Consider the following 26,635-nt stretch of genomic DNA (forward strand, 5'->3'; position numbering starts at 1 on the left):
TTTCAGTGTATTACAATACATTTTATTTTGACAACAGACCAAACACAGAAGAGAATTATGTCACATCAAAATGTTTCATGACTCAATAAGATTATCAGGTCTCGCTCTGTAAAAGTAAAAACGCTCAAGAAACACTGAGGCTTTAATATCATAATGGCACAGGAAAAATCAAAAACACATCTCAATCTCAAGTGCATGGTTATCTACAGCAGACTTTTGGTCTGTGATTAGATTTATCTTCTTAAAAATGGGCATTACAATTTGTGCTCACTTAGGCTGCGTTCACACTAGTGTTGTCACAATACCAACATTTTGACTTTGGTACTATACCTGTATAAAATACCTCGATACCGGTACTGAAACAAAAATCTAAAACAGCAAAAGCAGCAAAATTATTTTTATTTTTTATTACACGTAATCCAAAATATTAGGACGTATACATGTTAATTTATGTAAATGCTGTATATATTTATGTATATACTGTAAGTGCTTTCACATTGCATGCCATATTCTTGAAGTACTGTATTTGACTGCATTTGATGTCATCCGTTTAAAATATTGGTAATACAGTGGCACTCCAATGACTCAATGTAACGTTGCTAAGAGTGTGCGTGCATGTCTCTGCACTTCTCCATTACCCTCCCAATTAGTCAAATGAGTAATCAAATACTACAAATAGGGAACAAAATAATTCACCCTCGACTTATTTTTTTAAGGGAAGTGTCAAAAAATGCGTCACAACCTGTCGCTCTGTCAGTCATCTGGGCTTTTTCTATGTATACCTGTGATTTCCTACTGTGTGCCTATTCATTGAATGCACCTTGAGTCCACTGCAGGGCCAGGAGTGATTGTTGCTTTTTCTTCTGCTTACCGCGAAAAATATTTGCGCTTGTTACGAAGCGTCATGTCGGTTGACTATTTAAGAATAAGTTCCATATGACACTTTTTTTTGTGTGTGAGTGTGTGTGTATTCATTAGTTCACCAAAAACCTATTAAAAAATCCCATACCGTTCACCAAACCGAACACCGCCGTCAGGAGACCCGAGGAAGGACCAAAGAAAGGAAAGTGAAATCCAGCACCGACCAGACACCACCCACCACCCACCGGGCCACCAACCAGAGTCCTGAGGAGAGACTGAGGAAAGGAAGGAAGGACAGACGAAGCAGAGTGAGATCCACAGACACCAGCCTCCACCGATTCAATGACCTGAGGACGAAGCAGATTGTGTCTGAGTTTCGATAGATGCTGGTGTGGTGGATCTGGCATGCATGAAAATCTCCACCGAAGAGGGGAGCCGTCGACCCCTGCCAGGACAGAGCAAGCGCAACACCTCAGGGCCCCCCAGGTTCCATATGACACTTTGCGCGTCATACTTCTCAACGAGGAGTGGACGGCCAGCGAGCGCTTCAGTGTTCAGTGCGTGAAGCCACCTTCCTGAGCCCTCTCACACACAAGCTGAAAGAGGCGTGCCGCTTAAGGCGTTTTCTACATATCGGTAGACAGGAGGTCTTGCATGTATGTGTACCCGCCTTTAAAACAGAATTGGCGGGCTGTCTCGTATTTATTTTTCTAAGTACCGGTGCTAAATCTTTTTGATACCAAGCCGTTTTTGATGCCAAAATATCAAGGTACGGTAATGGTACCGGTATCCCGTGCAACACTAGTTCACACTGCAGCTCAAATCTGATTTTCTCACAATTATCAGATTTTTTTCATGGAGTGTGAATGGTACAATTCCGATTTTTTTCACACCCAACTTGGGCCTCTTTCGTATGTGGATATAAATTGGATGTGTGTATGCCATGCGTCTGCACTGTGAACACTCATCCGCACGCATCCGATTCATACGTCATCAAAAGCCTGATATGCGCCCTGCGTGGGTGGGAGAGAGTGCAGGAGCGCCCGAGCGTTCGCACAGCTAAATTTGCATAATGTTTGCAGACAAGACACATGAATCGAACTCCTAACACGTCCGCGAAACGAGTCCACCAATTTGTAGCGTGTGTTGGCACAGCTAAATTTGCATATGACACTTATAACAATCGCTTGCCTCAGGGGCTTGGCAGTTGGCTGGCGGTAAAAGTTTGTGAATCGGGTTATTTCCGTGAACACTGCAACGTGACGTTGTTTTGGGTGTACGTCACTCGACGTGTGCTCTTTGCGCATGCGAGTCGCATCACGGGGCATTTGTTTTTGCAATGTAAACAGTACATTAGTCACCTTTCAAGAATTTGGCCCTCTTGAAAACATAAAAAAATTATGTAAAATTCTAACGCCATTTCTCAGTCATTAAGATCATGGTACTCTACAAAGGTTGAATTGAGGCAACTGGACTTGTACTTGTTTGTTGAAGACATTTGACCTTCAGTCCCAATTTTTTGTGTGTGGAGTCCGCTTATTCATGCTTCGGTGGGTGTGTCCCCTCAGCTATATCACAAACAGGGTGTTGTTTTTGTTGTTGCCTGGTGGCAAAACAGTTAGGGCAACTCGTCCCTTGGAATAAGACAATCTTTGGGGGTAGGGATATATAAGTGTGTGGGGGGGGGATTGCCCACAATCATAAAATTAGGCTATAACACGCAATTTCTGAAGTAACAGCAGAAACATTAGGAGCAGCATTTGTCACATCCTGCAATTGTACATTTTAGTCCCCTGCACTAAGCCAGTTGCTAAGACATACAAGGTTATTAACATTTTCAGATAATAAGGAAGCTCTCTTCTTCTGTACAATAAGACCAAGCAAGGGAAAACAACCTTTCACAGGGAACGGACGTGGCAGGTGTCGCTAAGTATTTCTGTGCATAGCAGGCTAGTCTGCTGTCTGCACCTGCATGTTTGGACCACCAATCTAATGGACAGGATTCCTAACTAATGGTGGGTTCTGATCTGTATCGACGCACACAGTACTCAATTGATTCTTCATCCGGTTCAGAATCAGACTCAGATGAAGCAGCCAAAAGGCTTGTTTTTTTCTTTGGTGGCTCTGATGTTTTTTCTTCCACAGATTTCTCTTCAACAACCAGCTGTTGCATGACTAAATTGGTGACGGAGGCCCATACCTCATTCCTCTCAGCTCAGGGTATACACCTGAAATCCTTAAATCTAGGGTCCAATGCAGTAGCAATCTTCAAATATGCAATGTTGGCATTTTCCTTATGTGTCTCCAGGTCCTTTCTGAATGTAGATTTAAACTTGGCTACATACGCAGGATCATCATCTGAGCTCTCCATCACCCGAGTGAGATGGCAAAAGGCAGGCAGAGCCACAGAACATGAGACGTACTTTTCACCTCTCAAAAGTTCAGTCACATACCTGTAACGAAATCAACTCCACATCAGTCAAATTTCATTCATTTTAGACCCACATGGTTCCTAGGGGTGCCTGAATTTTAATTTCAGATTCAGAAAAGTGCTTGAATATTAGTTTAGATGCCCTGTTCATATAATGCAAATCGGATTAGAAGTTCATAGCATAATAAAATGTACCCGGTGATAAAGATAAGCAGTGACAATATTTAATCATGAGTATGTATAGCATCAGTTCCTATAAATAGGCATTTTACTCAGTGAGGGAAACATTACACAACAAACATGAAGCATGCATGAATTTCCCCATGGGACCCCATGTAAGATTTAAAATATTCTCAACATATTAACACCCCACACACGCACACATGCCGTCTTCCATGCACATATGACAGGATTGTGAGAAATATGATGTACTGTAAATCATACCTGAATGGCTCCAGTTGCGTTTCCAACCTGCACAGTATGTCTATTTCAGCTTCCGATGGCATGGGAATCCTGGTGTGTGGGGTGAGGACATCCCTCAGTGGCTGTTCGTTTCTGATGATGCTTTTTTTTTTTTTTAAATCACTTCCAGAGTTGAATTCCATCTTGTTGGAATGTCTTGAATAAGTGACTCCTTATTTTTTCCATGTTCAACTTGTCGTTGCTCCAATTCTGCGGCATTTGCTGGACTGTGTTTAAAATGGCCCACAATTTTTCTGCACTTGGCCAAGACATTGTTAAACGCACTGTTATGCAGAGATACTGTGACAGAACGCTGGAGAATGTGTGCAAAGCAGGGGATATATTCGAAAGGCAGGGATCTCACTGCAGCAACTATATTTCTTGCACTCTGCTAAGCGTGGTGACTTTTTGACACATTCCACTCCTGTGCAACTTGCATAAAATGTTCAGCGCGAGTTTCTGCAAAATGCCTCGCTTCTGTTTTCATTATAGACAGAGCATGTGAACGCAGCTCCCACTGTTCATCAATATAATGCACTGTAACCCCGAGGTTATTATGGTTACCCAAAGACATCCAGTAGTCCCCGGTGAGAGCAACAAAAGGTGCACGTCGTGAATCTGCCTCTTTTGCAGTCCACTCCTTTTCATACAACTCGTGTACGTGTATTCTTCTTGTGATGGTACGTCTTGATGGAATTTCATACCCGCCGTCATTTGTTGCGACTCTGAAAGCATTTCTCAATCCGACATCTTCCACAACACTCACTGGCCTGCAGTCCATTGATATCCACTTGGCGATGGCATTTGTAAGCTTCTGTTGCCTTTGTTTATCGATAGTTCTTCCACAAGTTGCATCTAACGTAGTCTGACAAAGCATAGCTCCACTGCTTGTTTTGTTGAATGGTATACTAGTGTCAACCGTGTGTTTTGCATTTAGATGATATTTCAGACTGGATGTACTCCGGTGATAAGAAAATTCAGCTCTGCGGTTGTTAGAAATGATTTTGTTTCTGTTGACTGTGCTGACAAAAAACCCGAAAACGACCGTGTAAAAGTTCCATACTCTTCTCCATGTTCGTAACTGTTTTTTATTTTTATATCTGGCTGGCCGCGATAACCTTGCACTTGCAAGATGTATTCTCGCAGTATTTGTGAGTTCACAAACTCCCGAGAATCCATCTTGTACCGCTCCCATTTATTTCCACCAATACGAACCACTGGTGGTTTGACCAATCACAGAGCGACATTGTACATTGTAAAATCAATCTGGCTATTTATTGCCAGGCTATAGTCGCCAGTCCGCCACTATACTTTCATATAGTTTTGAGCGCCGCAACCGGAAGCAACACACTTTTGCAATAAAATAAATAATACGAACGACGCTAATGTGCGATAAAATAATTGTTGGCATTAATAAATTAGTGAATTAACGCAAAGTGAACGTGGCCTTTCATCTTTCCATCAACTGCAACTATTTTCCCTGTCTCTGCTGAAGAAAATCAGCTCAAACTATGATGCTGCCACCACAATGTTTGATAGCGGGGATGTTTTTTGGTTGCCTCGTCCCATTTTTTTATACTGTATTAGGCTTGTCTTTGTACTGTTTCAACTGATTATAGGTTGAAAATGATTTTCTAATTATTGTATTCTGTTTTAATTTACACTTTACTCAATCCCCCAACTTCATTGGAATTGGAGTTTTTGTACCCAGGCGACCAGTCTAGGGTGCAATCTGCCTCTCACCCAAAGTCACTGCAAAGTCATCTTCACGCCAACCTGTCTATCCCTTTCAGGAACACCAAATCACGAAATACAGCAGCTCTGACCAACCTCCTAGCAAGTCCAGAGGTGGAAAATCCTGGTCCAGAAAGTACAAACCCTGCCACAGTTTTGCTTTAGCCCCAGGTGCTAGCTAGCTAGCTAGCTCCCATGGTGCTTGTTTACCTGCTCGGGAGCTAGCTAGCTAGCTAGCTAGCATCAGGGGCTAAAGCCAAACTGGCAGGGTTTTTACTTTCTGCACCTGGATTTTCCACCAGACTTATCAACCTCTTGAACTCACAACTGATGGTCTAATAGCCCTCTACAATACAGCACTATCCCTCAGTCTTGACTGAAATGTCTCCTTTTTTCGGCACCTCAGTAGATAGGCAATCTGGCTTCAAAGTCTACTTGGAGGCCTAACATGCACTGGCGGAGCCATAGGGAAGGCCGTGGTGGCACGTGCCCCTGCTCAAATGAGAATGGACCCCGCAGGCACCAAATGATTGACACAACACTGCACCGGCGCATGGCGCCGCACGTCTTGCCATTGCAGCCTCCCATTTTCTTCAATCAGACGCCTACTAATTGCTATGCCCCTCCTGCAGGTGGCGCTATGTACCACAATATGTTGTAATCCACCTCAATAGGAGTCTGGAGAAGAAGAACACCAACAACACCAATTTCAACCAATCCAGGGACTAAATGAATATGACGTGAAAAGGCCAATTGGGACACAAACTGACGCTGGCGATGTTGCTGTAATAGATCTGTTTACAAAAAACTACAGTATACACACAAGGTGATTTATATATATATATATATATATACACATTATATACATATACATACATATATACGTCAGATGATCACGTGACTGTCCCAAAACGGCCGCTACTGTAGCGTTTGCAAAAATATCCCTAAAAAGTACAAGGAGTCCTTGAGTTATGTCGTTTGAACTTTATGGCTCACGTGCCTTGTCCGTAGCACCTTCTTTTTAGTTAATTTCCCACAGTAATAATGCCATTTTAAAGTTATTTTAAGTTGTTAGTTGTCCAGCAACGGATATCCATCGAGCAGGTCGGCTCGCCATCAGGTGAGTCACATTTCCGCGTTTCCATTCGCTCCGCTTTGCCGTCCGTCAGCAATGAATGACCGTGCAGAAACACAAAATATTGGTTCCGGCTGTCGCACAATTTTTTTATTTACTGTACAAAGTATTTGATGTAAATATAGACTTTACCGGTGAAATACTACTTAAGTCGAAATTCCGGTTACATCGCCAGCGTAGGAATGGAACTTGTCTGTAACTCGAGGTTTCCCTGTACTATAAATTCATAATTGCTCAACATAAATTGATAATATTTTCAGTTAAGAGTTTAAATAAACCATATCACAAAATAGCTGGTTAATTTTTAATAAATGATGTATTGCTTTAAAGACAAATCCGAGGGCATCCGGAGTTGTCAGGGCTTTGAACGGTATAAACTATACAGTGGTTTCATTCTTCCAAGGTCCAGTCCGTATATTCCCTGTAGTGTCTGACACAAACAGACAATCTTCCTGCAGGCTACAGTTTCTGCCAATAGTTACTCGTCGGTTAATCGTAGCATGTTGTCGAGGCAAAGTATTTCTTGGAAAACTATTTGGTTCCACTTCTACACATTCTTTTTCCTTGTCCTTCTTTGGTATCTTCAACGTGTAGCTGGATGAATCTAGGTCTTGCGAATACAGTAAGTTGCAGGTATCCGGCATTCCAGAGCAGCTTGTGGTAGAAAAATGGTCTGCTGAACTATATGAGTGCCACTGGCAAGTATTTACCCTATGGGAAGGCAGAAGGAGGCTATGACTGGAAGTGAGTAAGTCTTGTAGATTGTGGCAAGAGGTCTGGTGTTGTAAACTATGACAGGATGCCTGCTGCTGCTGATCTAAGTGAGGGCTGGGGCAGGAAATTTGCAGGTCTCGGTGCGGGCCGTTGGACACTGGTGAGCCTTCAAGGTAGTGTGAAGTGTCAGGAATTTCGAGTTGGGAGCAAATCGAACTCCCGTCCATACTGTTTGATGCCATATGAGAGCAGTAGTTGCGGAGACATGGGCGTGGGTGATTGAACGAGCGTGACTTGGTTCTGTCAATAAGGCAACTCTGTAGTGGCACAGAAGGACGAGGGAGCTCGTCAGATAGGGCCAGAGGACGTGGTGAGGGCGCTGACTCACTAAAAGGGGAGACTAGAGTAGCTACAGTGGGGGTCATTGCCGACACACAGCAAGAACTGGTGTGACTTGGAGTGAGATTTTGGGAATACGATGCACTTTTATGGTACAAGCTTTGCGGTGAGAGCAGTGGCTTTTTGCCTAAGCATAAGGCGTTGAGGTTGCACTGTGGTTGATAAAGCTCCTGCCTCTGGGTTTGTCTGTTCCCATCTCCATCAGCAAGTTTGGATTTGGCTGGGCAACAAGCCCACCAGCGGTGCCACACATCATCACGCTTGGCACAGTGCTGGATGAGAAGAAAAAGTCCAAGAGTGACACAGAACGCGCCGTATAGACAGCTGAATATCATATCCAGAAAACGTCCAAGAGAGACTGCCAATGCTCCCAATGCCCATGTCGACAGAAACAGAAACAGTGTGAAAACTGTGGTCCATAGCTGTGATTTGAATGAGTGCTCATTGGAAAGCTCCGATACACCAGTAATAAATGCTGCACAATAACCAGCAGATCCAGAAGCCCCCCCAATGCCAGGTTGACACTGGTGGTCTGCGGAAGATAACTGCTGCTGCTCCTCACTCAGAACTCGGAGCTCGTACTTCCTCTCAGGATGGCGTTTAAGCTGGATATAAGTGCACAAGAAGTACACAGACATGACTAAGACCAAAAGACTCACAGGGGCATAGAATCCTCCCAGGCTTGGTTCCCATGCCATCCAGCAACTGGAAAAGACAGCCAGGTACAAAAATATTGAAGGCTTTTCAATGAATTAAGATACAACTCCTTTGAAATGAGTACTTACTACAATGCATCATCCCTGCTACCATAGTTTTCCATTCCAAAGGCTGCAGTAATTCCAACAATTATGAGAGGGATGCCGTTGCTTACAAGATAGAATCTACAGAGGAAGAAAGGGTAAACATAAGAAAACAAATAACCAAAATTTCTGCCCTTTTGTTTATGTATTCATGTTGTAAACTTGTGTCAATAATTGTGCCATGCTCTGATCCCTTAATAGACTTATTTTTTTCCACACTTCTGCATTTGTGGCCGGAAATACACATTCGCTGTGGATCGCGGATTTTGTGTTGGGGCTAAAATCTGTGGTTGATCGATGCCGCAAACAAACGAGCCTTCACCGAAAACTTGGTCATCCAGTACATATTGGGATTATGAAGTGTACATACACTACTCACAAAAAGTTAGGAATAATTGGCTTTCAGATGAAATTTCAGAACGGGCCTAAAATGCATTCAAACCTTTACAGGTGAACTTAATATGACTTTCTCTAAGCTTTTGATTGCACATGGTCAATGTTAAATGTTTCGGTACTGTTTGCACAAGTTGCTGTTCTCTAACGAGGAGCTTAACAGAAAAATTGACAAACGACAATGCTCCAGCTCATGGAGGTGGCATCGTCAGTGAACGGCTGTTGCAGACTGGTGTACCTTAAATGGAATGGCTTGCACTTTCTCCAGGCCTGAATCCTATTGCAAACCTGTGGGATCAGCTGAGTTGCCGTGTACTGGCTCGCAACTCTGCACCCCAGAACCTCAAGGACCTGAGGGCTGCTCTTCAAGAAGAGCGGGATGGCGTGCCTCAGCAGACAATGAGTCGACTTGTGAACAACATGAGACGTCGTTGTCAAGCTTTAATTGATGCTCAAGGGCACATGACGAGTTATTGAGACGCTGACATTTTTTTGTTGTGGTGTTCCCACCATTGTTAACTTTTCTTTCAATCAATTGTTTGACATGTGCACCAGTGCATCCTTCTACTTAAATGTCCTACTTTCATGATATATCACTGTAGCGTGAAGTTTTTACATTTTCCATACATTTCACCTGAAAGCCAAATATCCCTAACTTTTTGTGAATAGTGTAGACACAAATGCACATCACACGTTATCATCATCATCATCATCATCATTGAAAACAGACTATAATGCAGTGTTACCTCTGAGTTCGAATGTCTCAGAACTCTCAAATTGGACTTCGACCAAAAAATTCTCTGAGTCCGAACACCCAAGCAAAGCCAAAAGTACCTTGAACGGGTAGCCGAGTGGGTTAGAAATATAGCGAAAATAACTTAGATTTCATGAGAAATTATTTAAAATTAAATTGCGACTGTGCCAACGGCAAGATAAAATCATATATGCTTATAGTTAACTGTGGAAGGGCTTTAAATACAGTGATATACAGTAGGTGCTTTAAGTTTACCTGAGAATAGTTGTTTTGCTTTCAGCCAGGATGGGACCGTTTGGGCCTAGGGCTTTAAGTGGGTCTTTGGACATATCGTTACAGATGTTTCTGGCAGTAAATGTCAGCCAAAGCATGGTAGACAAAGAAGCATACTGGAGCATAATGCCAACCTGCCAGAGATGAAGATATGAACAGAACAATAATGACAGATCATATACAAAGAGATCATACACAAAGATCATATACTACAGAGTATCCACTGAGACAACATATTCAGTTGTCAGTGGATTCTCTGTCTTCAACTATTTGTACACAAGCAATTAAAATGTATTCCCTCCACCATAATATGTCCATTTGAATCCTATGACCCCAGTGTTTGAAGGAGTGGCATTTGTGTTGAAATCACTACTGTAGTACCATTGAGCTACTGTATAACATATACTCGATGATTCAGTTTTGGTCAGGAAGGACTACAACTACAGAACACTGTACGTAAGGAGCGAAATCTAAAAATAACCATTTTCAGATCTGGGAGGTTTTCTGAGTCACTGATGCACATTGCCTGTTTTGAAATAGCACAGTAAATGTACTTATTTTCAAGAGTCACCTCTCTTTTACTATAACAATCCATCTAAATGAAGTGTTGAACGTGTTGCTTGGTACACAAATACATTGATTTTGGATGTGTAAGTTAAACAAATACTAAATACAAAGAGGAAAAACGCCAACAAAATGACATGAATAACCCACTCAGAATAAACAATAAACAACAAAGAGGTGGGCGGAGCCACAGCGGAGGGACTACAACTAATAACAAAAATAGGGAGTCTTACCTACACATAGTAGAAACGCAAAAAAACTAACAAACAAACACCCCACTGAAGATTATTAACAGCAGGTACTACGTAGGAGACTTTGCCCACCAAACCTCTCCAAGGAGACTGTGGAAACAAGAAAATGAAACGGCAGAGGAACAGGAACATTGATGATTTCAAATACAGCAACAGTGGTGCCTTGAGGTACAAGCTTGATGTGTTACTTTACCACACCCATAACTCAAAAGACTTTTATATAAAATCTCTTTCCCCACCTGATCTAAGGTCTAGTCTACCTTCAGTTGCCATATTGTCAGGTGAAAAAGAAGCCCTGAGTCTGCCGGAACACACAGCATCGTGCAATGCATTCTGCCAAATTCCCAAACAAAGCAAACTAGACTTGCCCCAGCACGGAAATCAAGATGCGCCTTTTTTTTTTACGCTGTGCGCATGTGTGCAGTCTACGAAAATAGAGCCGACAGATATTTTCCCAATGCCGTTTTCTGCCGTTGACAAGCAAGGGTGTCCTAAATTCTGCACTGTACCAGTGATGATGGGATCCTGCAAATATATCAGCTTTGTGTTCAACGATACAAGATCAGATTTCACGTCAAGTACATTTATAACTAAATTGAGTTAAGATAATTATTCCAGTGTGCAAACTTTTTGTTTTTGTTTTCTTGTTTACCATAAGGTTTTTTATGGAGGTAAATATGGTGCAAAACTAACTTGTAAAAAAAAATTGTACCTGTAGAAAAAAGTCGTGATTTGTACCTGTAAAAGAAAGTGTGCCTGTAAAAAAAAAAAAATTGCATCTAAAAAAAATATTTTGCCTGTAAAAGTCATGATTTGTACCTATACAAAAATTTTTTTGTATCTGTACAAAAAGTGTAAATTTGTATCTGTAAAAGTTGTGATTTGTACCTGTAGAAATGACAACTTGTCGTCAAAGAAGTCGCCACTAGGAGTCACAAGTGGTTTTTCTGCTGCTGTCCAGTGACATGAGTTTTGCACCATATATCTCGCTACAAAAGGTGCAAAACTGATTCGTACTTGTAGAGCGCCCTGATTTGTACTCGTAGAAGAAGAGGGCGGGCTCTGGAGGATTTGGGTGGGCTAAAGCTCAACCTCATTGGTTGAGCAAACGACCGTGGGTTGAACTCAAATGACGCCCATGCACAAGTCCGCAATTCTAAACAAACAGAGTAGCCATACCAGTTTACGTGTCATTTTGGAAGAAGAGGACGTCCCAGGCGTGAACATTTCAACATGGTTCAATATACAAACACCGTGTGGAACATCTTAAACGTTGGTTGACATGCAGAGCACTCCAAGTGGGCAGAAAGAAAGAAGTTTTAGTATGAAGGTAAGATTTATTGTACGAACATAGCTCGTAATCCGGTGCTAGCTAGCTAGCTCATCTCATGTTGTTGTCACGAAAACTGAATACATTGAAGTCACGATTTTTATTTCAAGATTTGAAGCCTACCAGTGTAAACATACGATCGATAGCTTGTACCTGTAAAAAATCTAAAAAAAATACCTCATACACTGCTGCTTAGTGCTTAGATGTGAAAATTACTAGAGCTACAGAACCCTATTGAATGTTTTACAAGATAACCTAAACCTATAAGCAAACGTGGACAGTACTCAGCTACTTGTATTTGACTAACATTATATTCAAGCATCTGTACTCTTACTATCATAATAAAATGAAAACAAAACGTTTTTACTGCGAGTGGTTCTTTAAGCCGCTACATGTATTTTAACCTCAACCCTTTATCCTCTGTATTTAATCATTTTATTTTAAATATTACAATTTATTGATAAATGTCAGTATTTTGCAATGTATGCTTTGCAAACAGTTAAAAAAAAAAGGCTCTTACACTCTTAGTTTACTCATCACTCACAGTACTCAAATATTTGTGCAAGTATTTTTTCTGCACTTTTAATTTCTACTTGAGTTAAATTTTCCAATGTAACATTACTCTTAAATATTGGCTAAAATGCTTTTGAATTGCTAGTCTATCTGTATCACTAAGATGTGAGCAGTGTCACTGTCACCTAGCTACTTTAACAAAAGTAACTAGGTCAAATGTTAGTTTATTTATTTTTAATTAAATGAGAATCATAAGTTTCAAAATCTTGCTCAAAAGGTGGAGACAACTGCTGGAGACACTGCTGAAGCATCAGTGAAAAGGATGACCCACTCCATCAGCAAGCAGCCAAGAGACAGGAGATGACACCTGGGGGTATTCCATCAAGCCGGATTATGGAAAATTATTTTGCAGATCTTCTTCTTTTTTTTTTTATGTTTTTTTTTTTTTAAAGAGCTCAGTATTGTTCATTCAGTAATGTCATCATCATTGCTCTTGATTCAATGACCTGAGGAGGAAGCGGATTGTGTCTGAGTTTCGATAGATGCTGGTGTGGTGGATCTGGCATGCATGAAAATCTCCACCAAAGAGGGGAGCCGTCGACCCCTGCCAGGACAGGGCAAGCGCAACACCTCAGGCCGCGGCAGCGCCAAAGGACGACCCCCGGGCCCCCCCCCACCCCAACATGGCCCGCGCCCCCGACCCAACGCAGCAGGACGGGGCACTACAGGCCCGCCAGGCACCCCACCGGCCCGGCCAGACAGCGGAGCGGAGCGGAGAGGGCAGCCGCGCCCACCCCACCCCCCGCCGCGTGGAGGGACGGAACACCAGGGGCAGAAGGGGGGATGGGGCACCGGAGGACGGCCGACACCCCCAAACCCCAGGCCCGGCGGGGAAAGGCCCCGGTCGTCACCCCAGCGTTCTTTGTGAAAGTTAACCCCTGTTACTGAGTCCGCCAGCTCGCCGACTGGTGAACTCTACCCCTAAACTGTGAATGTGACCCCACCCAGTGTATATACAAGTGTGTGTGTGTGTGTGTGGGGGGGGGGGGGTGCATTAAAATTAGGAGCAGGTGAACCGGAGCCGAGGGAAATGATATTCCCACGCTCCGATCCACCCGCCTCCCAAGCATGTCACTGAGTGTATGTGGTGCATTAAAAAAAAAAAAAAATAGTGGGGGGGGGGGCACGGACAGGGGACCGCAGCACTGCTCTATACCGCGGTCCCCAACCGATGGCACCCACACAAGCCCCCCCCCCCCCCCCCCCCCCCCCCCAGTTGTGTGGTGCATTAAAATTGGAGGGAAGTTGTAGGGTGAAGACGGTGTTTCCACCCTACCCCACCCCCCCAAAGTGTGTTATGTGCCCTATTTTGCAGATCTTCTGCTGATGTGAATGGAGCAGGCTGTGGTCCCGCAGTGGTCAGTCTTTTTTCTGGTGGCTACAATAATGGCCAACATATATTTACAGCTCATCACCTATTTAGTCTTATTTTTTATATATATTGTTATAGGCTACTTGCCGACTTGTTGCCATGGTCGCTTTTGGCTACTGTTGAGATGTAACAGTGAAGAATGAATATGTAGGTCAATTTGAAGTGCTTTACATTAAATCAATAATTAATAACACGATTAATGTGAAATACACATCTAACCTGAAACAATTATAACATATTTAGTCTGTCGGCTTTTTGTTTTTTTTGCCAATGATATTTTTCTCGTCTTAGTGATAGCAGCAGTATTGCCTTTTTTGGTGAGTCTTGAATTCCTCATACAGCTCCATCAATAACTTTTGTTCTGTTTGTGAGAAGAATACTGTTCTCGTCTTGGATGGATGCAGAAACGGCTCTTCTGGACATCAAATAAAACATTTCAAAATGATGCACAATCTTGTTTATTGAATGATACATGTTATTTGATCTGACTATTTCAAATAACTCTCAATATGGATTAAATTGTACTCCTGCAACATTTCTCAAAATTGGAAGACATTTATAAAGCATAATTTCTTCACTTTCCCAAAGGTGGTTGCAGTGAAATTCTCTCAGAACAGTAACCAGTGTATCAAGGATTCTCATTTGTTGGACTTCACAGCCACTTTGAAGCAGGTTTGATGTCACACCATGTGCCACCGTCTGGAGATGGATCAAGAAGTAGCTTTGATTGACTGCATGCTGGCATCTGTGCGAACAGAATGGTTGGGTCAGCATATTCATACAATCAAAAATAATCATAGCTTCCTAGCTGGGTCATTATCAAAACACAGCCACTGACATTATACGTAATCAGTTAAATGTTTAGCTTTATCTTGTTAGCCAGAAAAAACCCGAAGATTTTGTAACATCTTAATATCAGAAATAGTGGTAATACTGATAGACACAGACATTGTTTATAAACATTCCAATTTGCATTATTTTTATTTGGCTTTAGTGTTGAAAGCAAATGTGTATGTTTAAAAGTGTAAGAGCTTTTTATTTTAACTGTTTGCAAAGCATACATTGCAAAAATACTGACATTTATCAATAAATTGTAATATTTAAAATAAAATTATTAAATACAGAGGATAAAGGGTTGAGGTTAAAATACCTGTCGCGGTTTAAAGATCCACTCGCAGTAAAAACGTTTCATTTTATTATGATAGTAAGAGTACAGATGCTTAAATATAATGTTAGTCAAATACTGTCCACTTTTTTTTAGAATTTTTTTTTTTTTTACAGGTACAAGCTATTGATCGTATGTTTACACTGGTAGGCTTCAAATCTTGAAATAAAAATCGTGACTTCAATGTGTTCAGTTTTCGTGACAACAACATGAGATGAGCTAGCTAGCTAGCACCGGATTACGAGCTATGTTCGTACAATAAATCTTACCTTCATACTAAAACTTCTTTCTTTCTGCCCACTTGGAGTGCTCTGCATGTCAACCAACGTTTAAGCTGTTCCACACGGTGTTTGTATATTGAACCATGTTGAAATGTTCACGCCTGGGACGTCCTCTTCTTCCAAAATGACACGTAAACTGGTATGGCTACTCTGTTTGTTTAGAATTGCGGACTTGTGCATGGCCGTCATTTGAGTTCAACCCACTGTCGTTCGCTCAACCAATGAGGTTGAGCTTTAGCCCGCCCAAATCCTCCAGAGCCCGCCCTCTTCTTCTACGAGTACAAATCACAGCGCTCTACAAGTACGAATCAGTTTTGCACCTTTTGTAGCGAGATATATGGTGCAAAACTCATGTCACTGGACAGCAGCAGAAAAAACACTTGTGACTCCTAGTGGCGACTTCTTTGACTACAAGTTGTCATTTCTACAGGTACAAATCACAACTTTTACAGATACAAATTTACAGTTTTTGTACAGGTACAAAAAATTTTTTGTACAGGTACAAATCATGACTTTTACAGGTACAAATTAGTTTTTACAGATACAAATTAGTTTTTACAGATACAAATTTGTTTTACACATACAAAAACATTTTTTACAGGTACAATTTTTTTTTACAGATACAATTTTTTTTTTTTTTACAGGCACACATTTTTTCTACAGGTACACATTTTTTTCACAAGTTAGTTTTGCACCATATTTACCTCCATAGTTTTTCTTATGCAAAATAAGTGCCTTGGCTCCACAAGTAAAACACTGGCTCTTGATATTAGAATTACTCGCAGCGGACAAGATGTGCTTTAATTGCACACTTATCTATCTAGATAGATAGATAGATAGATAGATAGATAGATAGATAGATAGATAGATAGATAGATAGATAGATAGATAGATAGATATATAGATAGATAGATAGATAGATAGATAGATAGATAGATAGATAGATAGATAGATAGATAGATAGAAAGAAATTATTTGAAGCTATCTGGAAGTCATTCTCTATGGCCTCATGATCAAACCACATCCGAGTTTCTGCCTCAGCGACCACCAAGCTTTGTTTCGCTTGGCCAGCCGCTACCAATTCAGATGCCTCCAGAGGCCAAAAAGGCCTGACAGGACTCTTTCGTCAGCTTGATGGCAACCCTCACCGCTGGTGTCCACCAAAGGTTTCAGGGATTGCCAATCGATGGGAGTGTTCCTCCCAATCACGCCCTTTCAAGTCTCAATGTTTGTATGCATTGAAGTCCCCTAGTAGAACGATGGAGTCCCCAGTAGGAACGCTTACCAGCACCCCTAAAGAATGACTCCAAAAGTGATGAGTATTTTTTAAATTCTGTGTGGACTATGGGACAAACAGTCGGGACCTGTCTCTCTACCACAAGACCAAGGGAGGCTACCCTCTCGTCCACCCTGATGAATCCCTTTGTACAGGTGCCAAACGGGGGCAGTAAGTATGCCCGCACCTGCTCCGAATCCAACGCCTCTTGAGACGACTGGTACCAGAGCTGCATGGGGGCAGGCTCGGCTACCAGGCGCTTGCCATCAAGCCCTACTTCTTGGCCTGGCCTGGCTCCGGAGGGTGACCCCGGGGACCCGTATGTGGGTGAGGGAAAACGAGCTCCAAAATTTGTGTTCATCATAAATGGTCTTTGAGCCATGCGTTGTCAGGTCCCTCACATAGGATCTCTGTTTGCCATTGGTGACTCTGTCGGGAGTGTAAAGTCCAAGACAACCTAGCTCCTAGGACAGGGGCAAGTAACCCTGATCCTAGGGAACCGCATTCCTGCATGTTTTAAATGTCCCTCCTCCAAACGGGTGAGGATCGTTATCAGGCTTCTGCAGAGCTTGCTGATGAGCTGATGCTTTCGGTCGCCCATGTTGGAGAAGGAAGACTTCGAACACACTGGACTACATCTCTCTATGACCAGGGTTGCCTACCCCTGTCCTAGGATTATTGGGACACACAAATCCCTCTTCGCTGACAAGGTGAGAGCTCTGGGAGGATACGTAACTATGAAACATTTGTATGTGGCTTCTCATTCTAGACATATGCACTCAGATTCCATTTGCAGCCAATGACGCAATCAGTTGTGCTGTTGCAAATAGCTGTTAAACCTTTGTTAAACACTGCTGTACTGCATTTATGATCCAATGAGAAAGGCAATCCAACTTACAATTTGACACAAAAAAGGAACGTTGATCTGATTAATGCCTCCAGCAAACACACCAAACGTCAGTCCTGTGTGAAACAAAAAGTTGAGGAGTGTGTGCCATCCATTTCTGCTGATGCGGATCACACTGGAAAAAAATGTAGCAACCAAAGATAGTAGAAATATAAAAATAACAATAAATAATAATTGTTAATCATTTTAAATAATGACTTGATAATAACCTGTAATGGATGACATATGTCATGATGGAGACCAGTAGACAAAGCAGCATGACAGCTGTGCAGGCATACACCACTGGATGCAGGTAATCCCCAGGATATGGTGGGAAGGACAGCACTCTCTTCAGATCCTGTAGTAGATATATTTAATGTCTGAACAAAATATATCATTTACAAATAGGTCAGGCACACTGTATGCAATTATCTAACCATCCATTTTGTGTCATTATCCTGTTCAGGGTTTCAGAGAGCTTGAACCTATCTCAGCTGACTTTGCGCAAAAGGCGGACAACCTTGGACAGTTTGCCAGTCTGCCCCTGACAGAGACAGACAACATTTCACACTCGTACTCACACCATCTTGGAGCGAGATTGTAATCCACGCTCCCAGCACGAAAGTTTTGCCATCAGTAACTCAAGTAAAATTACACTGGAACATTGGTTCACAAACTTAGTGGAGGTTCTCATGCATGCCAGATCCACCACACCGGCATCTACTGAAACTCAAGAAGAATTTGCTTCTCCCACTGGTCACTGATTCAGTGGAGGTTGGCGTTTGTGGATCTCACTCGGCTTCATCTATCCTTTCTTCTTTTAGTCCTTCCTCTGGTCTCTTGATGTCTCCCTAATCCTGTTGGAATTCAGATGTATCTGGGGTTGGTGAATGATTCTGGATTTGTAACTGTGGGTGGAGGGTGATGCTTGGTAGGTGTTGGATTTCACTTTGCTTCATCTTTCCCTCCTTTGATCATTCCTCTGGTCTCCTGACAACCTCACGACTCTGGTGGAACTCTGAAGTATCCGGTTTAGGTGAAGGGTGTCAGGAGGTAGTGGTGGTTGCGGACCCAAGTGCAGGGAAGCAGGGCGAGGAGGTAGAGGTGTAGTCAAAAGAGGGATTTAATTAAACCAAAAACAAGGAGATAAACAACAACAAAACAACAGGGCAAAAATCCGGTATCATAATAGGGGGGAAACAACAATGGATTGACGCAGACAGAGGGGAGACAGGAGACTAAATACACACACACACACATACACACAGTAATGACTAAATAAGACACACTTGGGGCAAGACACAAGTGGGCCCTGATTGGTTGACACGAGGACGAGCAGAATTACACTTTTTTTTTTTGTTCATTCGGTAATTTTACCGATTCGACATGTCGTCATCATTGCTCTTTCTCTTTTTTTAAATTTAAATTTTTTATTTTTATTTTGTATGTGCGTATGTATGTGTGTGTGCATGTGTGTGAGTGTGTACTCATAAGTTCACCGAAAACCTAATAAAAATCCCATACCATTTACCAAAACCGAATACTTCAGAATCCAGCTAGAGTCGTGAGGTTGTCAGGAGACCCGAGGAAGGATCAAAGAAAAGAAAGAAAAGTGAAATCCAGCACCGACCCACCGGGTTACCAACCAGAGTCTTTCACCAACCCCAGAAACATCTAAATAACAACAAATTAGGGAGACCTCAAGAGACCAAAGGAGAGACTGAGGAAAGGAAAGAAGGATAGATGAAGCAGAGTGAGATCCACAGACATCAGCTTCCACCGATTCAGTGACTAGAGGAAGAAGCAGATTGTGTTTGAATTTCGATAGATTCTGGTGTGGTGGATCTGGTATGCATGAAAACCTCCACCAAAGAGGGGAGCCGTCGACCCCGGCCAGGACAGGTCGGGCCCCAAAACTCTGTGAAATCCACATTTGTCTTTGTATCATTGTGGGGCAATCTCATTGACATGATGCATTTCCTAGCGCCTTCTCCTAACCCCAACCATCAAAAATGATTGCCTACCCCCCATTCCTTACCCTAACCTCAACCATAACCCAATTCAAACCTAAACTATAAAACCAAGTCTTGACCCTCAAAAAGAGGTCTAAAGTTGTGGCCCCACAAGGATGGCTGGGCCCCACAACTCCACCAACAGTGAAAATTAAAACGCTAAGGAGTTTTACTAAGGCGTTTGTTAATTAACCGCTGTTTATTGACATTTGCAATGCAAGCTGAAGTCCCAGATAGCAAGACGACATTGAATAAACATTGATTTTCCATCCAAATCATCTGTATGGTTGACATTACAATTTCCGATGATAAACAATGTTGAATCACTATTGCAAATACCAATGACACCGGGTTAGGTTTTTGGAAAGGGGTTAGGGTTAGTCCATGTATCCAGCCCTTGGGCATTGCACACGCCTCTGCACCCGACCCAGCTCTCCAGCACACGACGCACCACAACCCTCCTCCAGGCCCTCCATCTCTGTTGCAATAAAAACTATATCAACTCACTCATCCTCTCGTTTCTGCATGTGGGTCCCCCTGCAACCGGAACCCTGACAGCTTCTCCTGTCTGTAAATAAAGCAGGACCTCTAAATATAGGCATATTTGAAGCATTAGCGTCACAGTTGAAAATGAAGGAAAATATAACATTGATTCAACGTTGTTCCAATATTAATAATAATCAAAATAACATGGATTTTGTAAGGCTTTCAATATTGGAACAATATTAATCAAGGGTGCAAAAGTGATGAGAAATCGTCGAGTGTCAACATTGATTCAATGATATAAGATCGACCGCGGAATGTTGATTCAACATCTGTTCAACGTCAGTCTGCTATGTGGGGTGTTTGTTGTGTGCTAAGCAATTGGCCTACAACAACACATCTATGCTGAGGCATTTCCGTGCTTGCTATGAACACAGTAATGACGAAACACTTGGAATGAGCCTTGGTGGGTATGCTTTTTCTTATTCTTTATATTTCTTAACCATTCATCTATCATAACAATGTATCAGTACTCATAAGCGCAATCACTCCAGTATCCATAAGCACAGTCCCCATTACCTCAGTTTTCATCAGCACAATCAAGCAGCACATTTCCTACAGGATTAATAATTTTTATAACATGACATTACCCACACAATATTAATGAACTGATTAACTGCATGAGAGTAACACACAAAGTCAAATATGTTACTTTTTTTTTCTGTGATTGTTCCTAAACCGACACTGTTGCAAGACAGCAAAAAGGCCAAGTAGTTCAAATTACAGTTTTGATTTCGTCCACCAGGGAGGTTGGTGTGCACATGAAGCCTCACAAGCATTACCTTTTTGTGAACCGATTGGATGGAAAGTTTCGAGTGTTCAAAATCATCATCTGCCCATCACTATTCGGTTGCAGTGCATTGGTGTTGTTTTCATTGACTTCCTGTCTACTGTAATTGACTGCTAATTAATCATTAATTGACTGCACCTGTGGAGCTCTGACCCTTCCAACAGGCATCCAAAAAACAATGGACAATGGACCCACCCAACAGCTTGAAGACACAGGTGGATGGACACAAAGGGGACAGAGAACATAGAAAGGTAACAGGAGAGAGAGGACAGAACACACGAGGGGTGGATGACGGAAACCTGGGTCTGGGTGCGATGTCCTGTGTAGTGATGGCGAGATGAAGCCTCATAGAGGCTTCGAACCATTTCAGGAATTGGTTCGAGAAAGAGTTCATTTCTTGAAGCTTCATGTCCACAGGAATCCACCTGCTGGCCAAGTGTATAATGACAGGCAGCTGTTTCTCAACCTATGTGTGATGCATAGATGATTTTCACATCTGTTTTGACTGAAGTATTGAAGTTTTACTTTATATTTTGTCAACATAACGTATATAGGCAATTAGGCATAATAATTTAGTCTGTGTGTTTACTTTTTTTCTCACCCTTTTGCATGGTCAGAAAGTGAATTGGGATGCAGTATTTTTTCCCTTTTCCATGGAGGTTTTGTTATTCTACTAAATTTCCTTGGAACACACACACACCGTTAAATAAAATTAGGGATGGGTGAGTACGGCCAATACCAGGACACATTTCACGGTATCTGTACTCGCGACAGATATCAATACTGTTATCGGTCCCCGCTCTTATGAGCGTTTTTCGGTCAGAAACTAAAGGCTGAAATTGTTATTTTTTGCACTTATTGACCGCCCCAGGGGGCTCCGGTAAGAGAGCACATAAGCCTACAGTTGTACTCCACAATTTCATTAGCTCTGAAGTGCAGACAGATCTTTGTATATCATATAGTATATCATCATTGACTACTGCTCTACTATGAGATGAAGGACGAATGGAGAACGTGAAACAGATGTAAAGAGCAGCCTTCCAAATTAAAAGCATGGATTTCAAAACAAGATAAAATTAAACTTCACACACTAAACAGCTTGAGGAATTCTTAACATAGTAGATATTGCTAAATTACTTGAAACACTATTGTGTTCAATTGAATTATTTGCATTTCACTGTATTCCTTAAAAATAAGTTGTACAACTACATATTCTGATTGGGACTTTTTTTCTGGCCACTGGATTATTTGTTTCATCTTATTTATCTATTTTTTTTTAAATTCATTTTATTGTGTGCTCTATGCAAAATTACTTTTATGAGCAAATTGGAAAAATATATAATTGCCATTAATTTCATGCAATTTTAATTAAATTTGCTATACTTGGGATATATATGACAGTTTTTTTTAAATGATCTGTCATTGTTTTTTTTTGTGTGGAAATTTTATGTATCATAAGTACTAATGGTATCAGCACTTGGTATCGGTCAGTACTGAATATTTGAGCATTGGTGTCGGTATCAGTCTAAAAATTGCGGTATTGAACATCCCTGAATAAAATAAATGGGGAAAATTACATTTAAAAACAAAAAACAAAATCAACTTAATGTGACAAAAACGGTTTTGCATGACGCAAGGCTTGTACCCACTTGTAAACTGTGCACCGGTAAAAAGACTGCTTGCTTTATTGCTACGCTACCCTACATATGCCGTACTGTCTTGTAAGGATTCCTAGCCGGATGACGCTTTTTCTATGCTCCAAGTACAGGGAGTCCTCGAGCTACGTCGTTTTGACTTTACGGCGTCCATGCCTCGTCCGTAGCACCTTCTTTATAGTTAATTTCCCACAGCAATCAGGCCATTTTAAAGTTATTTAAACTTGTGTTGTTGTTACCTCGAGCAACGGACGTCCATCAGCCGGTCGGCTCGCCATCAAGCGCGTCACATTTCCGTGTTTAAGCTTGAATTAGCTCCGCTCCGCCGTCCGTCAGCAATGAATGTCCGTGCGGAAACACAAAATATTGGTTTTGGCGTCTTCTTCGCGCAAATGTGTGTTTTTTTTAAATTACTGTACAAAGTATTTTAATGTAAAAATCGACTTTAACGGGGAAATCCGACTTAAGTCAAAATTCGGGTTACATCGCCAGCGTAGGAACAGAACGCCGCCGTAACTTGAGGACTCCCTGTATCTCGCTAAATTAAACGACTAACGCTACTATAAAACTGCAAACTCTTTGTCCAAACGATGAGCAGGCCGTGACTCTTTCCAAAACACACACATGTTGAATGTAGCCGCTGCTTGAAGGGGTTCAAACTTCGCGGAACAATCGGAAGTATTTCAAACCTTGCGGAACAATTGGAAGTATTTCCCATAGCAGTCACGTGGTACAACAGCCAGCGAGGCTTCGGATGTCATCATTTTCAGCTCCTCCTCTAAATGAAGTAAGCCTCGATACACGCTTTGCGGAAACATCCACTCCAAAAAAAGCTAGTAGAAGCTTGCGAGAGCAAAGCAGAAAGTGACAAGCGACGGGATCCCAAATCACGGGACTCAGCCACGGCAGTTCATTTCAGATTTTTAAAGAAATTCATAATGCTCTTGCTGTGGTTTGCGTGTTATGTAGAAATGTGCAAGATAGAAAATGAACAGTTTTGCCTGGCTGGCAGACACCTTTGAGCACTCAGTTGGTAGATCAGCTACCACGTCTGACCCATTTTGTTTTTCCTCTTACTGGAACCGACTCCTGTGTGTGCATATTTCAAGCTGAAGATATTGCAGAAAAAACATGGTAAACGCGCTTCCTCGTGTATTTTAGAGACACTGTCATGTCTCTTCTCCTCCTCCTCCCGGTTCTCTCTGGGACATCATGTGCCCTCATAACGCTTCACTGAGCAAGCCATCTATTAGACAAAGCATGACTGATTTAAATCCTTTGCAGAACCCATGAAAGAACTAAAATAAGTAACAGTACACTGCACGGTATATTGTCACTATTTTGAAATAAGATTTCTTTTGTTACTGCATGTGGAGCTTAACACTGGTTTTCAGCTGTAAGAAAAAGATGGATAAGATAAACATGCTAAGAAATTAAAGGCAATTCTACATCTTCATGCAATCATCAAAAAAAAAGTTTAAAATTGCAATTACTTATTAATTTAATGATGCTCCCTCTGTATTCCATTTGTGCAATTCCACCACCCTCTGGTGATTAGTTTATTAGTGCAGTTGGCCAGCTACGTTTAAGACCGATGCTAATGGCCAGATGGAAAGTAACACGTTTGAGTTCCTCCACAAATTCAGACTGTGCGTGTGCGTTTGTTAGCAAGTAAATGCCTCATTATTAAATGTTTTTAGTGATAAGAGGTGGCAAATCCAGGTCCAGAAAGTAAAAACCCTGCCACAGCCCCTAGTGCTAGCTAGCTAAACGAGCAACATGGGTGCTAGCAAGCTAGCTATCTCCCTAGCAGGTAATCGAGCACCATGGGAGCTAGCTAACTAGCACCTGAGGCTAAAGCCAAACTGTGGCAGGGTTTTTACTTTCTGGACCTTGATTTTGGCACCTCTGTTAGTGATTGTACATCGTTTATGCGCGTAGCAGTTAATGTTTATGGAGGTAAATTGGGTGCAAAAGTGACACATACCCGTAACATGAGACATTTTACTTCCATAAATGTTACCCATACAATTTGAACTTAATGTATAATTCTGATCTCAGCTAATTAGCATTGTATTGACGAGACATTTACATGCAATTGCTTTGTTAACTACATAGACCATGCCAGTTTCTTTGTCAATGCTGTACAAAAACACATTTACAACATTGTGAATTTTTATACAGGATTGTGAGACTTTTTTTTTTTTTCATATATTGGCAATCTTCTCACAATATCGTGATGATTACTATATGGTGGCATTTGGATATTGTTACCTCCCTACTTCTGAGCGTTGTGGGTCAAATTTACCATTTTGGACTTTAAATATATATTTTTATTTCTAAAGTGTGGGAAAAAAATTAAACAAGGCCCACCTATTTTTATTATTTTTCAATGTAAATAGGTATATAGTTATATGAAGTATAGTGGTAGTGGTATCAGCAGCTAAAATATGCACCAAAACAACAATAGCAAAACTGGAGAGTTACGATGGCTTGTGATAATTATCACAAGCCAGCATTACTGAAGACCTTATTTTAATCTCTGGATCTATCATTAATTGACAGCATTGAGAAGGACATAGTAACAAATCAGCTCAGTGTGCACTGCACCCTCCAGTTGTGTTGTTTCCAACAAACAATGTTCAAGGATCAATGTGACTCCCTCAACGTTTACTTAAAAAACAAAATGCAAATTCTACTGGTCTTTTTTTCTGTCTCTCTAGATTTTCAAACAGGTCAATTTGAATTGTAAAGGCTTCAAGTAGTTGAAATGTGTTGGATGTCTACATTTGTCAAGTAATACTGACAAGTACATATTCCACATCAGCGGTTCTCAACCTGTGAAATATTTTTTCAGCCAAAATATTTCTGATTGGGAAAAAAAGGAGACTTAAAACCAAGTGCTGTGCCATCATTTTGGAATTCTCTTTGTATTTATGCCGTCTCTTGAACTATTTGGAAATAATAAAATATAACAAAATAATAATAATAGATCAAGATTTGTACACATACAAATTATCAACATTAAGTGCTCATAGTAAAGCTCTGTTCTCAAAAAGAAATAATTAACTGAATTTTAAATAAAGTTTTCAAGTGATCGAGTGATTCTAGGTTGCAAATGACAAATTAGGTCGAACCATTCTGTTATGGGGGAAATGATGGGTTTTTAGGACACTAAATTATACCCTACTGAATACATCAAATTAATTTTGAAATATATTTTAATCTCTCACGTACTCTCGGAGTGCCTTCATGTACCTCCAGGGGTACTACCGCTATTTGAGAACCACTGTTCCACATCATAAACAAGCCACATAAAGCAACATTTTATAGAACTATACAATTTAAATATACAGTTATAAACCCTTCGTTCTCACAATATCTTTTCAAACGCCAATTATGCTTTTTAACACATCACATACAAGCATATATATAAGAAATCATTAACATAAGAAAACGTTATTTTGTACTTAATCCATAGCAGTAGTCCATTATTTACTTTATGTTCTGGAATTAAACAAATTAGAAACAAAAACAACAAAAACAAACATGCTAATGTCGTAGGCTGTAAATGGAGGAGTGTTTGACTGATATCATTCTTAACGGCCTCATTCCAAACACTTACCATTTGCCGTTCAGGAGTTGCACTTGTGCAATTGTTCTCGCGCCCACTGCGATGTTGGGGTCCACACAAAAGACGCGACTCGATTACATATGTATATATTTAAAAATGTATACATATATCTATATATATATATACATATATATGTTTTAGCATCGAATGAGCGGTTGTATTGATCCCAGCGGTGGTTATCCTCGGACTCGTCGAAATGTAGAGCGATGCCGCGGATCAGAGAGAGACTCCATCCGCACGGCCTCAACTGGCCACAGAAGTCAATGCAAAAGCTGCGACTGCTCTCTAGTGACGTCAAAGAATGGGCCGAACCTGTAGGTGGTCCTCCGTCACAGTGAATGGGGAGA

General features: G+C 41.4%; 1 protein-coding gene and 1 long non-coding RNA gene across 6 annotated transcripts; both read right to left on the reverse strand.

The window, feature by feature from the left end:
- Positions 1-26,635, reverse strand: adgra1a (adhesion G protein-coupled receptor A1a). 5 transcript variants are annotated; one of them, XM_086064598.1, is made up of 7 exons: positions 26,280-26,635; positions 17,885-18,012; positions 17,667-17,731; positions 9,939-10,090; positions 8,522-8,617; positions 3,737-8,441; positions 1-3,314 (listed from the first exon to the last, which is right to left on the reverse strand). In XM_086064598.1, the coding sequence occupies exons 2-6, from the start codon at positions 17,898-17,900 to the stop codon at positions 7,001-7,003; spliced, it is 1,770 nt and encodes a 589-aa protein (XP_085920724.1). In that variant the 5' UTR covers positions 17,901-18,012; positions 26,280-26,635; the 3' UTR covers positions 1-3,314; positions 3,737-7,000. The 5 variants fall into 5 exon arrangements, with proteins under 5 accessions (XP_085920724.1, XP_085920721.1, XP_085920722.1 ...); XM_086064595.1 differs by having other exon boundaries at positions 17,667-17,790; XM_086064596.1 differs by lacking the exon at positions 17,667-17,731 and adding an exon at positions 20,174-20,234.
- LOC147157239 (uncharacterized) lies at positions 14,489-15,690 on the reverse strand. The gene is made up of 2 exons (XR_015091537.1): positions 15,481-15,690; positions 14,489-14,791 (listed from the first exon to the last, which is right to left on the reverse strand). It is a non-coding gene; the product is annotated as an uncharacterized LOC147157239 (long non-coding RNA).

Source organism: Leptonotus elevatus, chromosome 20 (assembly GCF_054856555.1).
Source record: "Leptonotus elevatus isolate MCC_2025b chromosome 20, RoL_Lele_1.0, whole genome shotgun sequence".
Classification (NCBI taxonomy): domain Eukaryota; kingdom Metazoa; phylum Chordata; class Actinopteri; order Syngnathiformes; family Syngnathidae; genus Leptonotus; species Leptonotus elevatus.